General features: G+C 35.5%; 1 protein-coding gene across 3 annotated transcripts; it reads right to left on the bottom strand.

Moving 5' to 3' along the window:
* Nucleotides 1-5,752: 5,752 nt before the first annotated feature.
* Nucleotides 5,753-20,648, bottom strand: LOC117637713 (U3 small nucleolar RNA-associated protein 25). 3 transcript variants are annotated; one of them, XM_034372697.1, is made up of 25 exons: nt 20,223-20,648; nt 19,921-20,022; nt 19,398-19,533; nt 18,863-18,960; nt 17,781-17,976; nt 16,243-16,387; nt 15,759-15,882; nt 13,752-13,852; nt 13,529-13,657; nt 12,426-12,506; nt 11,373-11,575; nt 10,810-10,882; nt 10,623-10,682; nt 10,451-10,489; nt 10,268-10,356; nt 9,944-10,008; nt 9,669-9,715; nt 8,553-8,612; nt 7,943-8,014; nt 7,435-7,464; nt 7,246-7,340; nt 7,053-7,158; nt 6,817-6,879; nt 6,581-6,649; nt 5,753-6,155 (listed from the first exon to the last, which is right to left on the bottom strand). In XM_034372697.1, the coding sequence occupies exons 1-25, from the start codon at nt 20,248-20,250 to the stop codon at nt 6,081-6,083; spliced, it is 2,286 nt and encodes a 761-aa protein (XP_034228588.1). In that variant the 5' UTR covers nt 20,251-20,648; the 3' UTR covers nt 5,753-6,080. The 3 variants fall into 3 exon arrangements, with proteins under 3 accessions (XP_034228588.1, XP_034228594.1, XP_034228602.1); XM_034372703.1 differs by lacking the exon at nt 6,581-6,649; XM_034372711.1 differs by lacking the exon at nt 7,943-8,014.
* Between the last annotated feature and the right edge of the window lie 388 nt (nt 20,649-21,036).

Here is a 21,036-nt window from a genome sequence, read left to right as displayed (position 1 = left end):
AAATAAAATTAAATGTGCGGTAAAGTAAATTCATAAATTAAATTGCTTGCTGTATGGACGTTAATCCCGCACCATACCTTAAATAAAATTAAATGTGCGGTAAAGTAAATTCATAAAGTATGAGGGTTAATTCCTCATCATACTTTAAGTAAAAGTAAATTTGCGATAAAGTAAACGTGCTTGTATGGGCACTAATTCTGCTCCATACATTTAAATAAAAGTATAGGCATGAACGATAAACCCACGCCACCCTTTTAAATAGATACTATTGTATGGGCAATAAACCTACTCCATACCATAAATAAAATAAATGTGGAAATAAAATCACCACTAAAAATATAGGAGATGAAACTATCCATAATATTATATATATTATTATACTATATGTTCTTATACTAATATATAATAAGAAAAGTAGGGAAAGTGGTTAGTGGAATATCATGCATGCTCCAGGCTTTCAAATCAGTTGCTTTTATCCTGTCCCCAAGCCAATTACTTTCTTATTATTATAATATATTAAACCAAAGTAGCTTTCCAACGTAGCTTTGTGCAGGTTTGAATCCATGCCCCTCCTTTTCCCACTGCTACCACTGTACCTTAGGCACACCTGCATATACATCTTGACCTTGTGGATGGTTGATGATGACCCCAGGCCTGGGATTTATTTCATGGTTGGCGATGTCATCATACATAAATACCACTACGTTTTCCTATTTCAACCCACCTTTTTTCAGCAGCTGGTATGCGTGGCAAACATCGGCCTGATGTCTGTAATTTCCATAGCCAGATGAACCGGCAACAAGAACCGCCCATCTTGTTCCAGCTTCCTTGTCATTAGCATCTTCCGGTTTATCCTTATCTGAAGGCAACCGAATTGTAGGGTCCCACTGGTCTAACCGGGCGACTCGGCCGCCTCCTACGAGCAGCACAAACAGAACCAGCAACAGGATCAACCTGGACTGATATTGGACCACCGCCATGAAGAAAACCCAAGGGCTAAATTTAGAAACTGGGGGCGAAGAAAAAGGAGGAAATGAAGAAAAGAGAGAGGTGGTGTGTTGTCGGGTTTCTTTGAGGATAGGAGTTTGCAGAGGTTCATCATCAGGGAATTCAGCTCGTATATTTGAGAGCGAATTCGTGCTGATAACGTGTTATAAATCTAGAGGAGAAATTGGAGAGGGAATTGAGATAGAGAAAGCATAGAGATCTGATGTTTTTCATTTATTCATATCTATCATTACAAGGAGGGGTGAACCCTTTTGTAGGCAAAACCCCTTCCAACATGTGGTGGTCTCCACCTTATCACCTTATCACCTAATTACCTTAGCATTTACAACAAAATTAGTGTAATAACACATAAAATGCGATGTATAATCTTACAATTACACTATTAAGACCCAAATTTAAACTTGAAAAGCAACGAGAAAAAAAAGTTCAAATAGTAAACTGCAAGAGTAAAAAATGTGGAGTTCTATCTTCATCCCTACCCCATTAAGCGAAGCAAGAATTGGGTTAAATTGTCGTTCCTAATTACAATACCAAACTTTGCGGTCTGAATTGACCAATACTTAACATGAACGCATGAATAAAACAAATCGGCTGGTGTCAAACACGAATAATATCAATTTTGACTCAGAGATTTTTATTTTATTAGGACCTTTCCTATTGAGACATGTGATAATATACTAAACTCACACACATTATACGGATGCTAAGACTCGAACTCAGGACATTGCCTGAGGGAGTAATTGCTTTAAACCACTACACTAGTCACTAGTGGGTCCTTTGCACTCGATGAGATTTTTAACTAGCATTTTATGGTTAAGTACTTTTTCTTCCATTTCTTAACATGTTATTGTATTAGCGGAAAAAGAGCCTTAACTTATCCTAATTCTGAAATGTTACTCTACTCTCCCTCTCACCAGTTGAACTCCAAGAGTGAACAACATAATATTATATGCTTCACCAAGAAAAAGTGATGTTATTTCCACCCCCTCTCCTATTTTCCCACCCACCTTACCTTCCTACCTATCATGTAAATTTGAAAAAATATAATCATATCTTTCCATCCACCATTATTCCTAAAATACTATTTAATTATTATTTTCTTTTTGTCAAACATAATAATTTAAAAGGCAAAAAGAAGCTTAATGGAACTTAACAATTAACTCTCTAATCGTTATTCTCCTTTTCTTTTCTTTGTCTACAATTTCTCCACCCAATTGTATAGGTTTTTTTTTTTCCCTCTTCCTTTCTCTAAGTTTGGTTGGTTTTGGTGATGGCTTGAGAAAATTCGGGGTTGGGACCCAAGAATGAGGCTCATGTTCACCACATCATCATGGATGCCGAGCCTCTGCATTTAGCATCGGTGCATTTACACTCATTTAAAAGAATGCAAACCATCATTAGATTAATCTAATGATTTTAATAAGTCCACGTCAACAAACTTGTATTAAACTAAAACTAATTAGTTGCACCTTATTATCATCATGGGACCCATGTTCACCACATCATCATGGATCTTGAGCCTCTGCATTAAATAATAACCCAAACCTAAAATTCATAATTAAGGAATATTTTATTTTGCGAAAAGACAATTTTGCCCTCAGAATATTTTTTATTAAGAAAAAAGGTGACTTTTTGATCGAGAAGGAATTTGACAATTCCACTTGCGCCATTGCATAGAGCAAGGTGAAATGAGTTCATAGACACGTAGTGTGCCCAAATCGGAGTGGTAACGAGAAAGTTATAGTCAAAAGAGTCTCAGTGGCATAATCGTAAATATTTCGAAGTTGGATTTATAAAACCAGCTCAGCCCTCTCTCTCTCCTCGCGCGACCCTCTATCTCTCTCTCCTCTCCCGCGCGGACGGCCCGTCGCCTTCTAGAGATCGCCGGGGCCGCCTCAGGGCACCACCGGCCACGGGACTGGTGGCGTTCGAACCGCCGTCGAGTCCCCTTCCTTTTCCGACCCTTCCCCGCCGGCGGCACGGCCTGTGTTGGCCGGAAAATGCAGAAAACCGCCGGGAGGTCACCGAAACTTCAACGCCGTCGATCTTCCTCCTTCGGCCACCATTTCCGTCGACCCAGGCACCCGGGACCAGGGAGGCCCGCAAAAGAGACCTTTAGGAGGTCTAGCCAGCTCGGACCAGGAGTGAGTGGACTTTTCTTTTATAAATGATTTTATATAAATGAATTTCATTATTTGATCTTGAATAAGTTTTATTCATTGTGATTTTACTAGCATGCTTGTGGATTTAATTATCTTATTTACATGCTGCTAGTTGATTATGCTAAGTAATATAAAAAGCAGAATTGGAGATTTATACCAGAGGAAATAGCAGCTTAGTTCAGATTTATCACATTACAGTTAATGATCAGACTTTTCTAAAATAGTTTATTTTAAAACCACCATGTACCCAATTATGGTTATTACCCTCAGATTTACCGATGTCTACGGACATCCAGTTTACCCTCAGTTTGTCAGTGCACTTTACATTTGCCTCATGAGTTTCGGGGACGCCCGGACCGTGAGTGCTAGGATTTGCGGCTCGGATAGACTGTGTGTCGCCGAGACCTGCCAGGATTTGCGGCTCGGATAGACTGTGTGTCGCCGAGACCTGCCAGGATTTGCGGCTCGGATTGACTTGGTGTCCCGAGACTTGCCAAGATTTGCGGCTCGAGTTGACTTCGTGTCACCTAGACCTGCCAGGATTGCGGATCAGGCTGACTACGGTCCCCTGAATCCAGCCAGTTGCGGCTCGGGTTGACTTTGTGTCACCGAGACCTGCCAGTGGATCAGGCTGACTATAGTCCCCTGTATCCTACCAGTTTGCGGCTCGGATAGAGTGTGTGTCGCCGAGACCTGCCAGGGGAATTGACGGAATTACAGGGGTACATCCGAGTGGTAGTTTTGATTGATTGCAGTGCTTTGATTCAAGTTTTGAGTACATTGCTTTTATGCAGGTTTGATTTCAGTGTTTTTATGCAAATTTGGATTTCAATGCTTTCATGCAAGTTTTATTGTTCTTGAATACGATTGCACATATTTATATAGATATGTAACTGCGTTGGTTTTAATCTGCTTCAAGGTAGTTTAGATATTTAGTTTTACTCAACTATATTTTTTTACAATGGGGGTTAATATATTCTTAGATATTTTATAAACCCTTATTTTTGTCCACTCACATTTTCAAATGTTTTGCTCCCCCAGGCTGTAGCGTGCACAGGATATCCACCACTGGGCCATCTTGACTTCCGCACCTTCTTGGTACAAAAGCGATGGTGTGTAAAATGATTAACTTACCTATATACTATTAGACTGCTCTGATATTGCCCTAGAGTGAGACTGGAACTATTGGCTTGTATATTGAAGTGCTGGCAGTTGGTTGTGTGGTTATTTTTGTTCGTTCTGACAGGTAAAAATTTTGGGATTGAACGAAGTACAGGGAAGACTCTGCCGAAATTTCGGTAGGAGTCAAGGTTAAAATTTCAAGTAGAAGGGCAAATAGGTCATTTGTGTCCGACCTTCGCCAAGTGTCGGACACGCATATGGTTCGACTCGAATTCCAAAGCGGAATTTGGTTCGGATCCTGTCATTTAACATCAATGTATTTACACTCATTTAAAAGAATACAAACCATTAGATTAATTTAATAATTTTAATAAGTCAACGTCAGCAAACTTGTATTAAACTAAAAACTAATTAGTTGCACCTTATTATTTCCCCAGCGATCGAAACTACACCCTACCCCACACTGCCAGCCATGGCTGCCACCTCCGTTTCCCTCCTCTTTCTGCCCTAAATATTTGGGATAAGTGGCTTTCAACAAAGCCTAGGAACTGATAATATCAAATTCTTATCTTTAATACTATTGTCTCAACATCAAAATTACACCTGCAAAATCATAAATGAAAACCCCATTTCTTCCTCTCTCCATGATTGTACAATACCATATACATAATTCCTTCCCTCTGTTTTGCAAATAGAGAGAGAGAGAGAGAGAGAGAGAGAGAGAGAGAGAGAGAGAGAGGAGGGATGGCTGGCAGTGGGTTGGGGAGGGAGGGAGGGAGGGAGGGAGGGATGGCTGGCAGTTGCATTGCTAGGGAAATAATGTGGTTCAACTAATTAGTTTTTAGTTTAATACAATTCGGTTGATGTGGACTTATTAAAATCATTAGATTAATCTAATGGTTTGCATTTTTTTAAATGCATGTAAATGCACCGATGCTAAATGCAGAGGCTTGGGATCCCATTATTATTTAATAGATTCATTAACAATTTGTGTAACTGAATGGGCAATTTGTAGGGTTTTCGAGGGTTTGAGTATATACTCGTAAATGTCCCTAAAGGTGAATATGAACTTGAAAATGACCCTATAATTTGGGGGTTCTATGTAGTTTTTCCTTTACTTTTTCTTTTTTTCAAATTTTTGTTTCATGCATTTTTCTTCACCTTTCCTTTCTCCATAGTTTTTCTTTCATGTTTGTCATTTAAATCATTTATCATGTTTTTTTTTTTTTTCACCATCTCCTATAAAAAGAAAACCCAAAAAAAACCAAAAACGAAAGTGTTATAAACTAAATGATTTATAAACAAATTGGATTAATATCAGATCATATAATCTGAACAATTAATTAAATCCGTTGGATTAAGTTAAATGCAGATTAACAATGGATTGATAACTCTCACATCACATTTATCCTACAAAAATATGCATTATTTTTGTATTGAACAATCAAAGTACCCTTCGGTATCACCACAGATAATAGAAAAAACAAATTCAAAAAAATTGTCAATTGGCATTTGCTCACTATAAAAAATGATACATGAACAACAGCCTACAATATCAAACCTGTCCTGTTGCTTAAAAAAATAAGTCAAGAATACAAAGTTAAATTACAATGCATTATTTCTTTGAACATCCTTTCTGAACCCCCATGCTTATATCCAAAAATCAAGACTTCCTTTGCTCGTATCTTATGAAGGAAGGTTTGGAAGACGACAGAATAGCTACCATTGCGGTGCTGGAAGTGCCTGATATTCTGAATTTCTAAGGGCTTCTTGAGCTCACCAAAGTCTTCAAGAGAAAGAAAACATACTCATTTTTGATGTCACCATTCTCTTTGCTGGAGCCATTCCCACAATTCTCTCAAGCTAAAAAGCAAAAAAAGAAAAAACCTAGTGAATATAATGTTTTGTTTTTCTTCTGATATTCATGGGGTCCCAAGCCCAAACAAACAAACAAAGTAGGCAATCTAATTCATATTCACTACATCAGGGAGGGCAAAAAGACAACATATTCTCAATCAGATTACACTATTTTAATGCTGGATGTTTTTTTTAAATATAGGGACCCCTCGGGTGCATGGGTAACTGCTCTTAACCACTTGAGATATAAGCTCATTGTGGATAGTTTCTTTATTTAATTGAAGAAAACCATGCTGGTTTCTAGTATAACAGATTGATCACTGAGTTCTTAAACATTTAAATCTCCTACTAAGTTCAACTCTACCCACTATCTCATCCACATCACAGCAGAATTCAGCACATTTAAAAAGAGAGAAAAAAAAAAAAAATACCCGAAGGAGATCAAAATGAGAAAAGAGCACCGTGCATGCCATGTCATGGGCATCAAGCATATTAACAACCTGTGATAAAATCAAAAGAACATTTGGTTTACAAAAAGACCAAGTATATGACTATCTGAAACTGAATGATATAAAATATAAATTATGGAAACTTATTATTATTTTTGGATCAGGTAGCCACTCAATTGAGCTTCTTAAAGAGAAGGGGCAATTTATATCGTGCTCACCTCAGGGTAAAATTCCTTTCTCTCTGGCAGTGAATAGATGATTAAATTCTGAATTCCACGAATCTACTCACCACAAAAATAAAAAGGATATGTCAGCAAAGAGGCTATTAAGACTGACTTCAATCTTCCATAAAGTATTTTCCAATTTAAGCAACAATAGACAACAATGTAGTGTCTCCAATATAGAAGAGCACGCATATACATGACCAGTGGACAAAACACTCTAAAGAACCTACCTTATATCTGTGGTAAAAATGTGATCTCTCAGTGTAAAGCATGATCTTCCGCTTTCCTTCAAAAAACTGAACCCGTGCACGAGAAATATCACTTTGTTCTGCATATCTAAGGAGCAAAGAAACATATATTCCATCAGCACATTTGTGACCACACAAAGAAACTCTTCACAATATACATAGGACAGATTCTCACTCATGAAGCAAACAGAAGGATGCACTCTGCGACTTCAAAAAATTCCGAACTCGAACATATTCCAAGTAAGAACTGATAAATATCATAATCCCACCCTGAATGAAAAATTCCAAGGAAGATATCATTCATGGAAAAATTTTAAACACTAATATTGCAATAAGTGCAAATTTTAGGGCTTAAAATAATTACCTCAATAGAATCTTTTATTTTTGGGAAAACCTGAAAATAGAAAAACAACAAACATATCAACATTCGAGCAAAAATGGAAGAAATAAAGTAAATCAGTGAAGTGCAAAATTTAACTTTTCAAGATGCAGCAGGTTCGATGACTAGAGTAGGAGGGAACAGGGTGTATATATGGGCTTCTTTTCTTTTTGAAAAATCTTCAAATCGAATTATCAAGGTTTAAATCTTTACCTTTTATGCTGTTTCACAAAAAGGTAAAACAGTACACAGGTTTAATATTTACCAATGATCTTAAATAAGTCATTTGAATTCAAAAAGTTCCATAACTATTGCAATTCAGATTCAAGAAAATTTCTAATCAGAGTTTCCATATATTATCTAGCCATAAGTTACAAAGATCTACTTTAAGTCAAACTACGTCAATTCAGAAATCAAATTATATTTATATTTATTGCAATGAATTATAAAGTCTCATGTCACTAAGGAACCCAATATGGAAAGCAGAACAAACCTTCGTAGTAAAATATTCAAAACGAGCATCATCAAAATGCTCTATTGAATCTGCATCAAACCGCTGATAAATCTGGAAGGTTGAGGAGTAACAGCATGCATTAGCTGATGAAGTCTATTCCAAACAGAAAATATCCGAGACATAAATAATTTATAAACCCATACCTTACAATTTAATAAGTAACTGAGTATAGTGACACTTACCCTAGTATGATAAATATTCAGTCACACCAACAAAAAAAGAACACATTCCATATCCATTTTGAGATTCTATTACTACATGGAGTTATGAAACCTTGGAAGGAGCCATAATCAGGGACCTAGGATCAAATTCTGCATTTACCAGTTCGAGATTATGGGATGAGAAAGAGTTGGCTCAACCCTGTGTGACATAGCCGCAAGATCCCGAGTGAACCCAAAGCATAAATCAATAAATAAAATATCCCTGACTAAATGTTTTCATTTCAAATCCACCTTAAAAACTAAAAAAAATATCCAATTATCGGCAACAAGAAAGATACAAGGAGCAGTACATAAATTGAAATAATACTTGGACAGTAAACTCAGCTTCCTAACCATGCGAAGAAGGGGAAATAAAGGATGACAAATACCTGGCGGACTTGAAGTACAACTTTAGGAAGAACTCCTTTATGTTCATGCACCAACTTCGCCTATGGTATAACAAAATAAGTATTTTAGACTTGCAAATTTTGCGAACCATAAAATAAGCATTAGCAGTCTGAATGTTTTGAGAAAATCACAAAAAGAAGTTTTTCTTTTGCATTTTGTTGGGAAAACAACCATTATTTTTCAATTGATAGACTTGTCATTAATTACATGTTTTCTACTGATCATTTCATCCATTGTAGGACCAGTGGACAGTAGAGCACTGAACAATAGTATTTACAGGCCACTAAAGCTCAGCATATTCTGGATTTATGGTCTTGTTTTAAAAATAGATTTGGGTAGATGAATGGACACATGTTATCAGTTTCTCTTAGAAAATCTAGCTTCAGGAGATTCAATTTCCCAATGAATCTTTGCTTCTAATGTATTTTCTCAATGCAAGCATGAATACCATATACACACACGTTACAATTGGTTTGGATTGACATACTTACTGGCTACTAGTCAGTAATAAATTATCATGATATATAGACACAGACAAGTATGTCAGGTGTTGAAAAAGCACAAGGTGCCATCATGGAAAACCGAAAAATAAAGACCTGTTCCCACAGGTTTGTATGTTTGTAGCATAAAACAGTGGACCATTCACATTAAAGTAGTTTTGGATAAGTACAGATAAGGCCCTCCTGTCCTCCTAAAATGACCAAGTCTGAACAGAGACAAACTGGTGCCGGTTTTCAAACATTCTATCTCAAAGAAATATAACATTTCATGTTTCCTGCATTACCGTTCTTGTAACTAACAATGATCCACAACATGACAAGTGTCTCAGTTTCATTATTTTAAAGGATTAAAAGATCTGTTCCAAACAAGTTTTGAACCGAAGAGGAAAAAGCAACCACAAAAAAAGTTACTTATCTGAATTCATATAGTACACTACCAAAAGGAAAGAATTTTTTTACAGAATAATAACAAGAGCAACCAAGCATGCAATGAATTGTGGGAACATTATTGTAATTTGTAGGAGGGGAAGTGCTATAGAAGATATTTTATAGTCAAAAGTAAAGATTTATGCTCTAAATATTTATTTTTAAACACACCTTCCCATGGTAATTATTGCAGTTCTTGTTGAACAAACTGTTTATATCTGCAGTAAGAAGGCATCAAGATTAAAGGAGATTGAGAACTGGAATGCATATCTTTATCAAGGTAATGAATACCCTCTAACTTTAATGCATATATTATTGACTTTTGAAATTTGAATTATATCAGAAGTATACAGGAACATACAAAAAAAAGAAAATGATTTCACAGTTGTCATTGATAGCTTATCAACTACATTTTTTCCGTATAAGAAAAGAAGAAGGCATCTTGCCTGGGGTTGAATAATAACTCAAAAGTATCGTTTGCCTATAGAAGGATGCATATCCATCCAGGTACCTGATCATGAAAAGCATTGTTATGTCAATCTTCATGACATGTGATATAATAACTAGTTTTGAAATCAAATTTGGAATTCAGAAAACAACATTTTTGTCTTGCGCTTCTCGAGATATTCATAACTATATAGGCTGTATAGGAAGCATTTCGTAACTAGTAGCGTGAGGGAGGACACTATAAGTAGGAAAACTTACCATGCAACCACATACCACAAAACAATGTTCACATCAGTTGGAAAAAGATTGACAAGAAAACATACCACTGTCTTATACGCATGACATCAGTTCCGTGCTGCTTAGAGGGTATGTGGTTCAATTGTTCAACAACTGACTTTAAAAAGTTCCAGTTCTGGAAAATTTTATAAATTTTTATAAGAAAAGAGACGACATAAAATTTTGCAAGTAATATATATTTCAAATAGATAATTGATTACACTCTTTACCTGCATTGTTATAACATCTGCATGATCAACAATTAGAACCTGCCACATCAAAGTATATCTCCATTAGTGGAACAGAACCACGGAAGCAGAAAAAATAAAAATAAAAACTCATGAGAACCATACTGACATACTACCAAACACTGACAGGTTAGTACGTTACTAAGAGATTTACCTCTATGGAAGAAAGATAGTCGACATCCTTTTCCTTATTTACTTTAGCCTCATCAATTTTCTGGAAAAATAAGTCCACTCAATAATAATATAAAGAAAGTGGTAGCCAATCACATTATAATCAGATCTGAGGTGTAGACAGTGAAAAAAGAAAAAAGAAAAAAGAAAAAAAAAAGTCAATCAATTACCTTCAACAAACCAACCGAAGAGGCAACTATCATATCTGAGGTATAGAAATCACTGTACAACTTTATGCTCCTCCTACAAAACAAAGAATGAAAAAATGAGTTGAAAATCTAATTTCCTATAAAACGTTTTGACTTATTAAACACATTAGACATAATGGGATTACTATCAATGGCCACAAGCCCTGCATACTCTTGAAAGAGATTTACATACTCTCGAGTTATCCATATTATATCATACTCATATAGTATCTTTTGTGTGTATTCTATGATACTGAGGCTATCAATAAATCTTCTAAAGCATAACTGTTTGATTGCTCACATTGTTTGACTTCGTTAAATCTCAAAATTTACATCGTCTACCAAAGATATACTATCTACTAAATGGCCAAAAGATACTAGTAATTTCAACCTCACATGTCAACTACTTTCTTAATTCATTCCACATTGTATCGAAGATTATACAACACCCTTAGTAAAGCAACAATAAGAGAAATACTTTCCTGAATGGTTTTTACTATAAAATTTGCAGATAAGTCATCATCGTTATAAGTTAAGTAATTTACTTTGTGAACTTGATGCCAACCATGAAGTCATCCTTGCTATTTCCACCAAAAAGTACTTGAAAGTCACCAGGTTTCGTAGACTTATGAGGTTTTACATTTCCGTAGTCATGGTCACCTGGGGGAATTTCTTTTTCGTCCTCATTATCATGATCCTCTTCAGTTCCGAACTCTCTAGAAAATCGATCCATGTGCTCCACATTAACCTGAGAAAGCGGACATAAGGTATTAAAAAGAGGATAAACATAGGTACCTTAAGGAATCAAATCCCAGACCATGTTGGAGTAACCAACAGGCCTGACCACTTGACTAAACCCTTGTTATTTAATTCATAGGTAAATAAGATCATTTTTGGTTAAGGGATTGGTTTACAAAGTTTGCTAACATGAATTCTTGGCAATTGAGCTTTCAAGCAGCAGAATGTAGCTGTGTAGCTTCCATTAAGAACAATCTCAACAATTATATCAACATCTGAGGAATTTACTACTATGCCCTTGAAAATCGCATCCAATTTCAGAATTCAGGGGGAACATGGAAAGGGGCCATTATCAGACCTTTCTGCGATAAAAACTTTTCTGTTTTCATTTTAACCAACATAAGTGGAGCAATCTCATACAGGCAGAGTGAGCATTGGAGGATTAGTATTTAATAAAGTTTATGAAAATATTCCAAAAAAGGAATACAGCCTGGACTCCTGGTAGAAAGGTAGTGGAATTTCCTCATAATTTTCTACTCATTGCATGCTTGTGGGGTTTACTCTTAAATCAAAGGTATCAGAGATGCCAGAAAATAAGTTAATAATATGGAAAGAATATGAAAGCCTTTTATATAGAAAGTTGAATAAGGTGCAGAAAAGAAAAGAAATACACAGGAAACCAGGAAAAAATAGTCCATCCAAAAGCGGCACAACACTCATAAAATCATATCATAGGATTAAATCTGACCTTCCTCACATTATTACCCCAAGAGAAATCCTCACATATTCCTTTATACAAACTTTGTGGGGGTTAGCCAGTGCATAATTTATAGAAGCAAAAAAGAAAAATGAAAAGGTACCTTGTGAGCTGAAGGAGTAAGCTGTATTAGCCTCTTAACAACACGAAGTGCAATGCTCGCAATTGGCAATATGATCAAAACCTGGTGAAGAAATAAAACAAATCCTCTTCACTAAGCATGCAAATTACAATATCTGGATTTGAAGATATATGTTCTTTTCTCTATACCAGAGATATGCATCAAGTCTCAAGAGATAACTTTATACGCAGCTTGATGATGATAAGATTTATAACTATAGATGCACTAACTCCATTAGAATCAATTGCAACAACTACAAGAAAAGCCAGGAGTGGATGGCCTCCGGAAACAAGTTTGATTAAATTTAAAACAGAAATCGCACATGTCTACAAACAAGTGGAAAAGATACACTACAGGGCAAGTACAGAAAACAGGATATACTATACCATGTGATGATGTTATAAAAATGGACTTCTTGGTAACTAGGATGAATATGAGTCGATGTGAATAAATGTCTATAACAGGCAATCTAAGGAACTATAATTCACCCAAGTAGTTCAACTCTTAACAGTAAAAAATCTCAAGAACTCAGATAACTAAAAGCTAAAATCCTTTATAAAGTCATGCTCTTTGATATAAGAATAAAATCATGACTTACAACAACCTGTTCAATGAAGGGATATCGGGAGACAATGCCACATAGGAATTGGAAAAAATACCCGACTTTTGACTTTCCTCCACTATGTGGACTAATAATACCAACCATTTAAATATTTGGAAAATTGCACCCACCAAAGGTAATCCATCGTCCGAGCCTTCACAGAATTTTCCTTGGAAAAAAAGAAAAGAAAAAACAAACAACAAGAGCAACAGAATGCACTTTTTTCTGTCAACTCTATGCTATAGAAATTGGGGAACCTACAATGGTTGTATTATTCCACAAAACCAAGTTTTAAACTTATTGTACTATAATTATGTAATTCCCATTATGAATCGACACATGCCCTAATATATGTACTGCTACCATATCCACATATGTGATAATAGTGAAACTTCTAGTACATCCAAGTTTAGAGATTAAACAAAACGTAAAAATAAAAAATCCAAGTCCAATATATTATAACAAGAACATGACGCTTATATACCTTAGGACGAGTAAATCCATGATCAAGGAAATTATCATCAGGAATTTCATTATCATCAGTTTCTTGACGCTTGGACACTTTTGCATCATTCTTCATTACAAGATCTCTAGTTCTGAAGACATGATTCAGCTGCATAATCACTTCAATTAATCATTATAAGAGCAATATATAATCTTAACACAAAAATATTGGTATCTTTCAAGGAATAGGGACAAGCACGTACACAATGCATAATATATGCATCCATGGCACTCGCGTCTTCGTCAGAGCCTCTATGATAAAAGGGTTTTTTGTTGCAATGCAATATATCCCGATAGCTGTTGACTGGGGAAATGTAGGTACCAATGTAACCAGAAAATAGATGTAAAATTAGTCAACCCATGCTATAATTGCAAAGCCCAAAAATTTCATGACTACAAGAATTTAGGAAAAATATAAATAAAATAAAAAAAAGCAGAAAAATAATGCCTATGTGTCAGGATTAACCAAATGCCTATAAGATAATACAAAAAGTGACAGTCTACTGCATTAAACAATCAAACACAAATTAAATTTCAACACAGCTCAACGAGCCATGTCCCAAGCAACAGGAACTGACAATGTCCTGATTCATAAAACTATTGGTACAATGCTGCCCTTACATACAGCTGAAGCAAGCAACACCAAGAACCATGTGACTACTTGGATATTTCTTGGTATTTTACATGAATGATTAATACAAAATGGTAAAATACAAAGTATAATAGTACCCTAATTCATGACACTTCCTCTTTTGATAAGAAACCAAACTTCCATTAATAAAATGAAAGATTACACCAGACAAGGTATTCACCGGAATCAAGCCAAAACAAAACAATTACTGAACAACTTAACAATTACTTCAACACTTGGTAGTCTACATCTATAATTCAGATAGAATACTAACCATAATTTAATTCTTTTACTAAGACTTTTTTTTTCAGGTACTGTGATTTTTACAATGTAAGGAAAAGTCCAGATTGACTTAAATTCTGAACGAGTCATCAGATACAGTATAAAATGGCACTCCTGTCAGAAATAATAGTTGCACATAATTAGCTAAGAGTATCAAACGCCCTACTCAGTAATATCATCAATGCAGGCTCTCACAAGGATTTTCCATTCAACTTTGAACTCTAGGCGCCCTCTCCTACACACATCTACCTCAAAAACCTACGGCTGGTATGTCGTCTACTTTACCATCACCATTTTATTACTTGGGACTAGATTCTCCTTCTTTGTAAAAGGAACCGCCTACCCACTAAGCTTGAGACATACGGTTATTTACAGCCTCATGTTCACACTCAATACAGTTTTATTTAACTAAAATATAATTTGAAGGACAACCCGCTAAGGTATTTAAGTTGAAAAATTAATTTTCGATTAATGATAACTTTGGCATTCTATACTTGCTCATCTTTTACAATTGTGGGGAGTTCTTGTGTTCTCCATCCAAAAGTTCAAAATGTGCATAGCTAGCTTCTTCTCTAGCCTATCGTATAGAAGGCTGAAGTATCATCCTTCTTCACTCATTAATATAGAATTATATGCTGTGGGTTTATAAGAGTTGGATTGAAATTTCAAATCAAGATAAATCCAAGTTCAGTTCAGGCTAAACAAAAGCAAACATGAGAACAGCTTTTCATGCATGAGTAACCCACTACCATTGCTGTACATGTTTATAAGGAATGCTCCAATGTACTCATCATCGGAAAGCCACTTGCCCAGTGTAAATGACAATGGCTAATTCCTACCTTCCAAATGCCAAAACATAGTAACGGATGCATGGCTGAAAGGCTCTCATCAATTTGATTATGGATGCTAAAGCTCCACTAATGAGGAATAGGAATCAATCATTAACTGCAGTTTCAACTCAAAAGACAAGCCTAAACAATATAAAGGTAAGAACAGTCTATTTCGATTTACCCATACTCGAGATTAATTTATTGTTTAAAGCTCCATAAGAAAAGGTCAGAGAAAAATCACATCAAGTTTAGCACATATTTAGCATAGTTGCATAATCATATCAGGAAGTGCTTTCAGAACAAAGTTGGTAGACTCAACCACATAAGATCCAAAATGGAATTATTATCAGATTAACTTTTTCTGAGAGTGGAGAACTGAGGGGAAACATGTTCTATTGAACTCAATGATATAACTCAAGAAATGACACCGAGAAGATATCAATTCAAGTAGAATTGGGTACACTTACAGAGGGAGAAGAATAATCTTTGTCTAGATGAATGAAAATTATTGCCTCCAGATGTGTTATATACATCCAACCAGTGCTTGTACAACTTTGGCTTCAGACCATAACCAGAATTGGGGTTGTCATCCTGAAAAATATTACTCAAAGAGAAAAAGGAATATATGAATATAATTATATGAAAACTGCAGAATAAGAAGCATTTTCAATTAAACTAGCTCATTATAATGTATGCATACTAATACTATACTTAGTATGCCAAGGTAAGACATGGACCATGTACCTAAAAGAAAAAATCAATAAGAGCCTCCACTAGGTTGGGAGGAGTATGAGGATGGGAAAGGATACCTCCAGTTTGTAGCCCTTAGGCTGCACGGCCCATACCAGGATTTACATTATAAATAAATAAAAGCAAAAGAGATCCCTTCAAGAGCTTTTTTACAAAGTACAGAAAAACATATATAGCACAGTTCAAAAAAAGGAGACATACTTTTATGAAACACTCTCCTGTTCCAGCCCACTTGCCCTTTGACATCCCAACAGCAGGCACTTCCCACTCATATTTCCATTTCTTTTTTGACAGATTTTCAACCTCTGCTTTTGTTAACTTGTGCCCAAAGTGTACATCAAAGGAACTGCAAGATTAAAAAAAAAGGGGAATATATGTAATACAATCTGAGGTTGAGAGATAAAAAAACAGATTACCAAAATAGTAATACCTACAAAGTTCTGCCATAAAAATTCATAATCATATGGCACCAGAAAACAAAGATTCATAGACATAGAAGCATTAATGGAAGAAATTCTGAAGATATGGAAGAAGAGAAAATTTATTTGTGGGACAGACTAAGATTCCTTGCTTCCTTGTGTGTGACATTGTCTAAGAACTTTAAGGATGTAGCTTTCAGTGTGATTCAACTTGATTGGTCCCGTACTTAGTTTGGCTGTTTTTTTGTTTTTTCATTTTCTTGTTGGCCTAAGTGTGGCTTTTTCTTGTTCTGTTTATGTGCGTGTGCATGTATATAATATACATATGCGCACGTGTGTGTGTGTGTGCATGTACAAAAAGTATTACACTTAGTTTTCTGTACCAAGAATCAAAAACCCCCTTAATACTAGTGGTAGACTGGTGGTATAATCTTGATAACAACAAAACCTGCCCTCTAGGTATCAACTCTAGACTTCTAGTCGGGGTCAATATGTTATCCAATCCAAGCAGCAGGCTATGTAACACTATTTGCTGCAGCACATTCGCAACCACCTCTATTGTCTTCCCACAGTTAACGAAAAAGGAAAATTTATGAATGTAATATCATATTTACTTGGTCTAAAGAAATTCCCATATTTACTGTAAGAGATCCATTTTTCATACACTCCCAAAAACAAAAGTCCCTTGGTCAAATCAAAAACTATTTCGGCTAGCTAAGAAACTTGCTATTTCCGAGGAAAGGGCACATGAATTAGAATCTTTAACCATTTTATGTTCACTGAAATATGCTTCAACTGGGCTTCATGTATAGCATCTGTCCAATTAACAAAATTTAATGTGACAATAAATAACCATGATAGATTGTTATTTATTCTCTGTTTTCCTAAGAAAGTACGAAATATATTGATCAAAATAAATCTTACAATGGAATCATAGATAAAAATAAATCAACCCTACTTCCAATTAAATACTGTGAAACTACAGCATTCTTTTTCCCCATTCAATCCCATCTAAGGTCATATTCTCACTTAGGTCATACGTTATCATACCTCAAACTTTCTTGTTCGCTCATTCAACCAAACTGTCCTTCATCCTATATTCAGTTGGGGCATCCAACTTGCACTCTTGTCTCACTTAGCACTCATATTTGGACATGAATATAGGTACTTTACAGCCACATGACACTCAAGATTGTTGGACCCGCAATTAAACTTTAAGCTAGTAGTGATTTACGTCAAGCTTAACACAACAAACTGAAAATTTCAATGCATGATAAAAACATAAAAGCTAAATGAACACGACATTTCATGTAAATGCACCTCAAGCACATTGATGCTTCAACAGCAGATGGACGACTGATTCCCAGGTCATGTACACCCGAGTCAGAGCTCTCCTGGTCATCCAAGTCAGAGGTCTCCAGATCATCCTCAGTTTCAGCATCTTCACTCTGTTCCTCAATACCATCTATTTCAGGGTCTTTGGGTTTTCCTTTCATAGGAAATTCATCATCAACTCCTATGTACAAACATTACAAGGATTAAATAATATGCAGTGTAGAGCAAGCTAACAAAGAAGGATAAGACAAAAGGTCAAGCTGACTTGTGCTTATACATGTTGTTTATTAATTTAACCTGACAATAAAAGAGCATAAACACAATGGTGGATAGTTAACCACTTTTACAAGAGCAAGGCGTTCTCCGGCATCAAAACCCAAAAGAATTCATCAAGTGTAGTACAATTGTGGAAATGATTTTGTCATTCGATTGCTCTTCTATTGTGCAAAGGATGTCAGCTAGTATATATAACAGAACACCAATACTAAAGTACTTCTTTTCTTCCCTCAAACCTAGAATTCCAATTACTACTTACTACATTCCTTTAGTCTCCATGCAGTAGTGTGATCTTGATGAGGAAACAATGCTCACCAAACCCTTGCTCCCCATGGCTCAGTCCCTAAAACTAGTTAACCCAATCCATAGTGATGGAATCGGGATTAAAAAAATAATAATCCATCTCTACAACACCATAACTCAATTACATAAAGGGGAACACCAATACGCCGCATAAGAAAAAAAAACAATGTACTGTAAAGAAGATAGACCTCATCTTAATTCATATTGCATAGGAGATGGAAAGGTAACTAAGCATTCATGCAGACTACAATAGTGTCTTCCTTCCATAAAAATATTGATATATGACTATATGAACCTTAATTAGGGGCTTTCGGTTGCTTACATAAAAAGAAAAGGAAAACGAACGAAAAAAGATATGGGGTTCTGGAGACCAAATCATTACGAAAGGAAAATGTACTAGTAAGCATCATTTAAAGGGATTTAATATAAATGGGCTGAGACTGCAAACATATTTACCAATATTTGTATGAAAATCATAAATGCTCTACCTTCTTCACTATCATCCTCTTCATCTGAGTCACTAGAAGATTCAGTCCCATCATCTTCATCCGTTTCTGAGTCACTTAAACCTTCTTCTTGTCTTTTTCTACATAGGAAAGAAGCAGATGGTAACATGTTACTTGTAAATTTCTTGAATAAATCAACCCGTTTTAAATAAATGACATTCAGAAAAGAGCATACATATAAATTATATTGCCCAATAATAACTCCAGAAAGTTACATTACAAAGGCGACAACATATGGAGTAGCTGATTCCTAGAGTACACCCTCAAAAGGAGTACTTGACTCCTAGAGGCGCCTAGGAACCTTATAAACCATAATTCAGATCCTAAGCTTAGATCTGGCTGAATAGAGCATGACACAGCTAATAAGTGAATACAAGAGCCAAAACATACTTGAACAACCAAAAATCACCGCCTTATGTACACTTAATAATGGGGCCACAAAATCTCTTTTAATTACATACAATAAGTACACACTTACAGACTGAAAATGAATTCAGGAATTTGAGAAGAGTGTTACCTTTGTTTATATGCAGCAGCAACAGATTTACTAGATGAGCCTAGCGTCATTAACAATTTATCATACATGGATGGCTCTTTATAAACCATTTTGTCTTCAGAGGACACACCGTTAGATTCTTCCTTTGGTAGTTCCCCTGTATTAGAAAAAGTACCATGATCTTGAATATTCCAATAAGTAGGCATCAACATCAACTAAATATCGAAACTCCCTTATGAAAGTAATTGGATGCAAACCCTCAATAGTACAACAGGAATCAAACTAACTTGATGGAAAACAGTGATTATCTCAAGTACTAATTTTAAGGAACAAATTCAGCCCACAAAACAGCTAAAAGGGAAAGAAAAAAGAAAAGACAATTTATTATTAGATTAAAAGTTAAAACTAACACACATTCGGAATCTCCCAAATCACTATAAAGTTCAAATATGTAACATGGCTGAGGAAGTAGAGTTATTATTAAATTAAAAGTTAAAACTAACACACATTCGGAATTTCCCAAAACACTATATAGTCAACATGCCTGAGGAAGTAGAGGAGGGGCTATGTGCAACATTTTCTTCCTCAAGACGACGAGTTTTCCTGCCTGTGTTGAACTTGTTGGGTATTTTGCGTTTCCCAAATCCTGTTAAAGAAAGAAAAAAATAAAAAAATTGTCTCACCAGTAATTATTGCTTTAAAGAAGAAACAAAAAATATAAACAGAAAGCTAAAAGGAAGAATAATACTGAAAGATTGAAGTTTCTAAGATAAGAAAAACATAAAAGATTGAATTATAGTAAATCAACAGGTATTTGGGTCATTGGTAGCCAAACAAAAAATTTACTTGGGTTCTGAGCTGATTGCTTTCCCATATTGAGAACAAAACAGAAACTTCTCTCCAACAAAATCAGTCCAATTTAAACAAACAACCCAATTCTATTGCAGACTTGCAATGCTTGTGGCTCGGTTTTGGGTAGGTGCGGATGCTTCGGCGGAGATGATGCAAAGCGACCGTTTGGGAAGAAGATGAAAAGCGACGGGAGGAGGATTGGAGTTCAAACCCGGAGTTGCTTGAGTTTAATGCGTTGCATAAGAGAGGGAAGGAGGAGTTGTACGGAAGGTTTATGGGGGTTTAAGGTTTTTTTTTTTTTTTTTTTTGCTGTATTTTGGCGGGGTTTAAGGATTGGGCAACAGGGTTAGGATTCTAGGGTTTAAGGGTGGGTTAGGTATTATTGCGGTTCTCTTTAAAAAATTTAAAGATGTAAAACACAGGACGACAAGAAAAGAAAAAAAGAAAAGAAAAGGGAATGATGGAAAGAGGAAATTGACATAGGAAGTGGTTTTCCTCAAATTCATTCTGTGAATTAAATGGGTCTATGGGTGGATTATGGGGGAAACGGGCTAGTTTGTTTATTATTTACTTTTGACCTTTTTATAATTAAAATTTATAAAAAAAATTGAAAATGTATTTTGAAAAAATATATACAAATAAATAAATAAATAACATTTTCAATATCATGTTCTTTTTGTCATTATACACAATCACAACACTTCTACTAAAAAATGTTACTAGATGCTATGACACTGCTTTTTATACTCACACCACTTTTACAACCAAACGCGAACTGCTTCACTTTTACTAAAAATTGTCAAAATTT

This window comes from Prunus dulcis, chromosome 1 (genome assembly GCF_902201215.1).
Source record: "Prunus dulcis chromosome 1, ALMONDv2, whole genome shotgun sequence".
In the NCBI taxonomy this organism is placed as follows: Eukaryota; Viridiplantae; Streptophyta; class Magnoliopsida; order Rosales; family Rosaceae; genus Prunus; species Prunus dulcis.
Note: the sequence above shows the minus strand (reverse complement) of the source record. Positions and strands in the feature narration are given on the sequence as shown.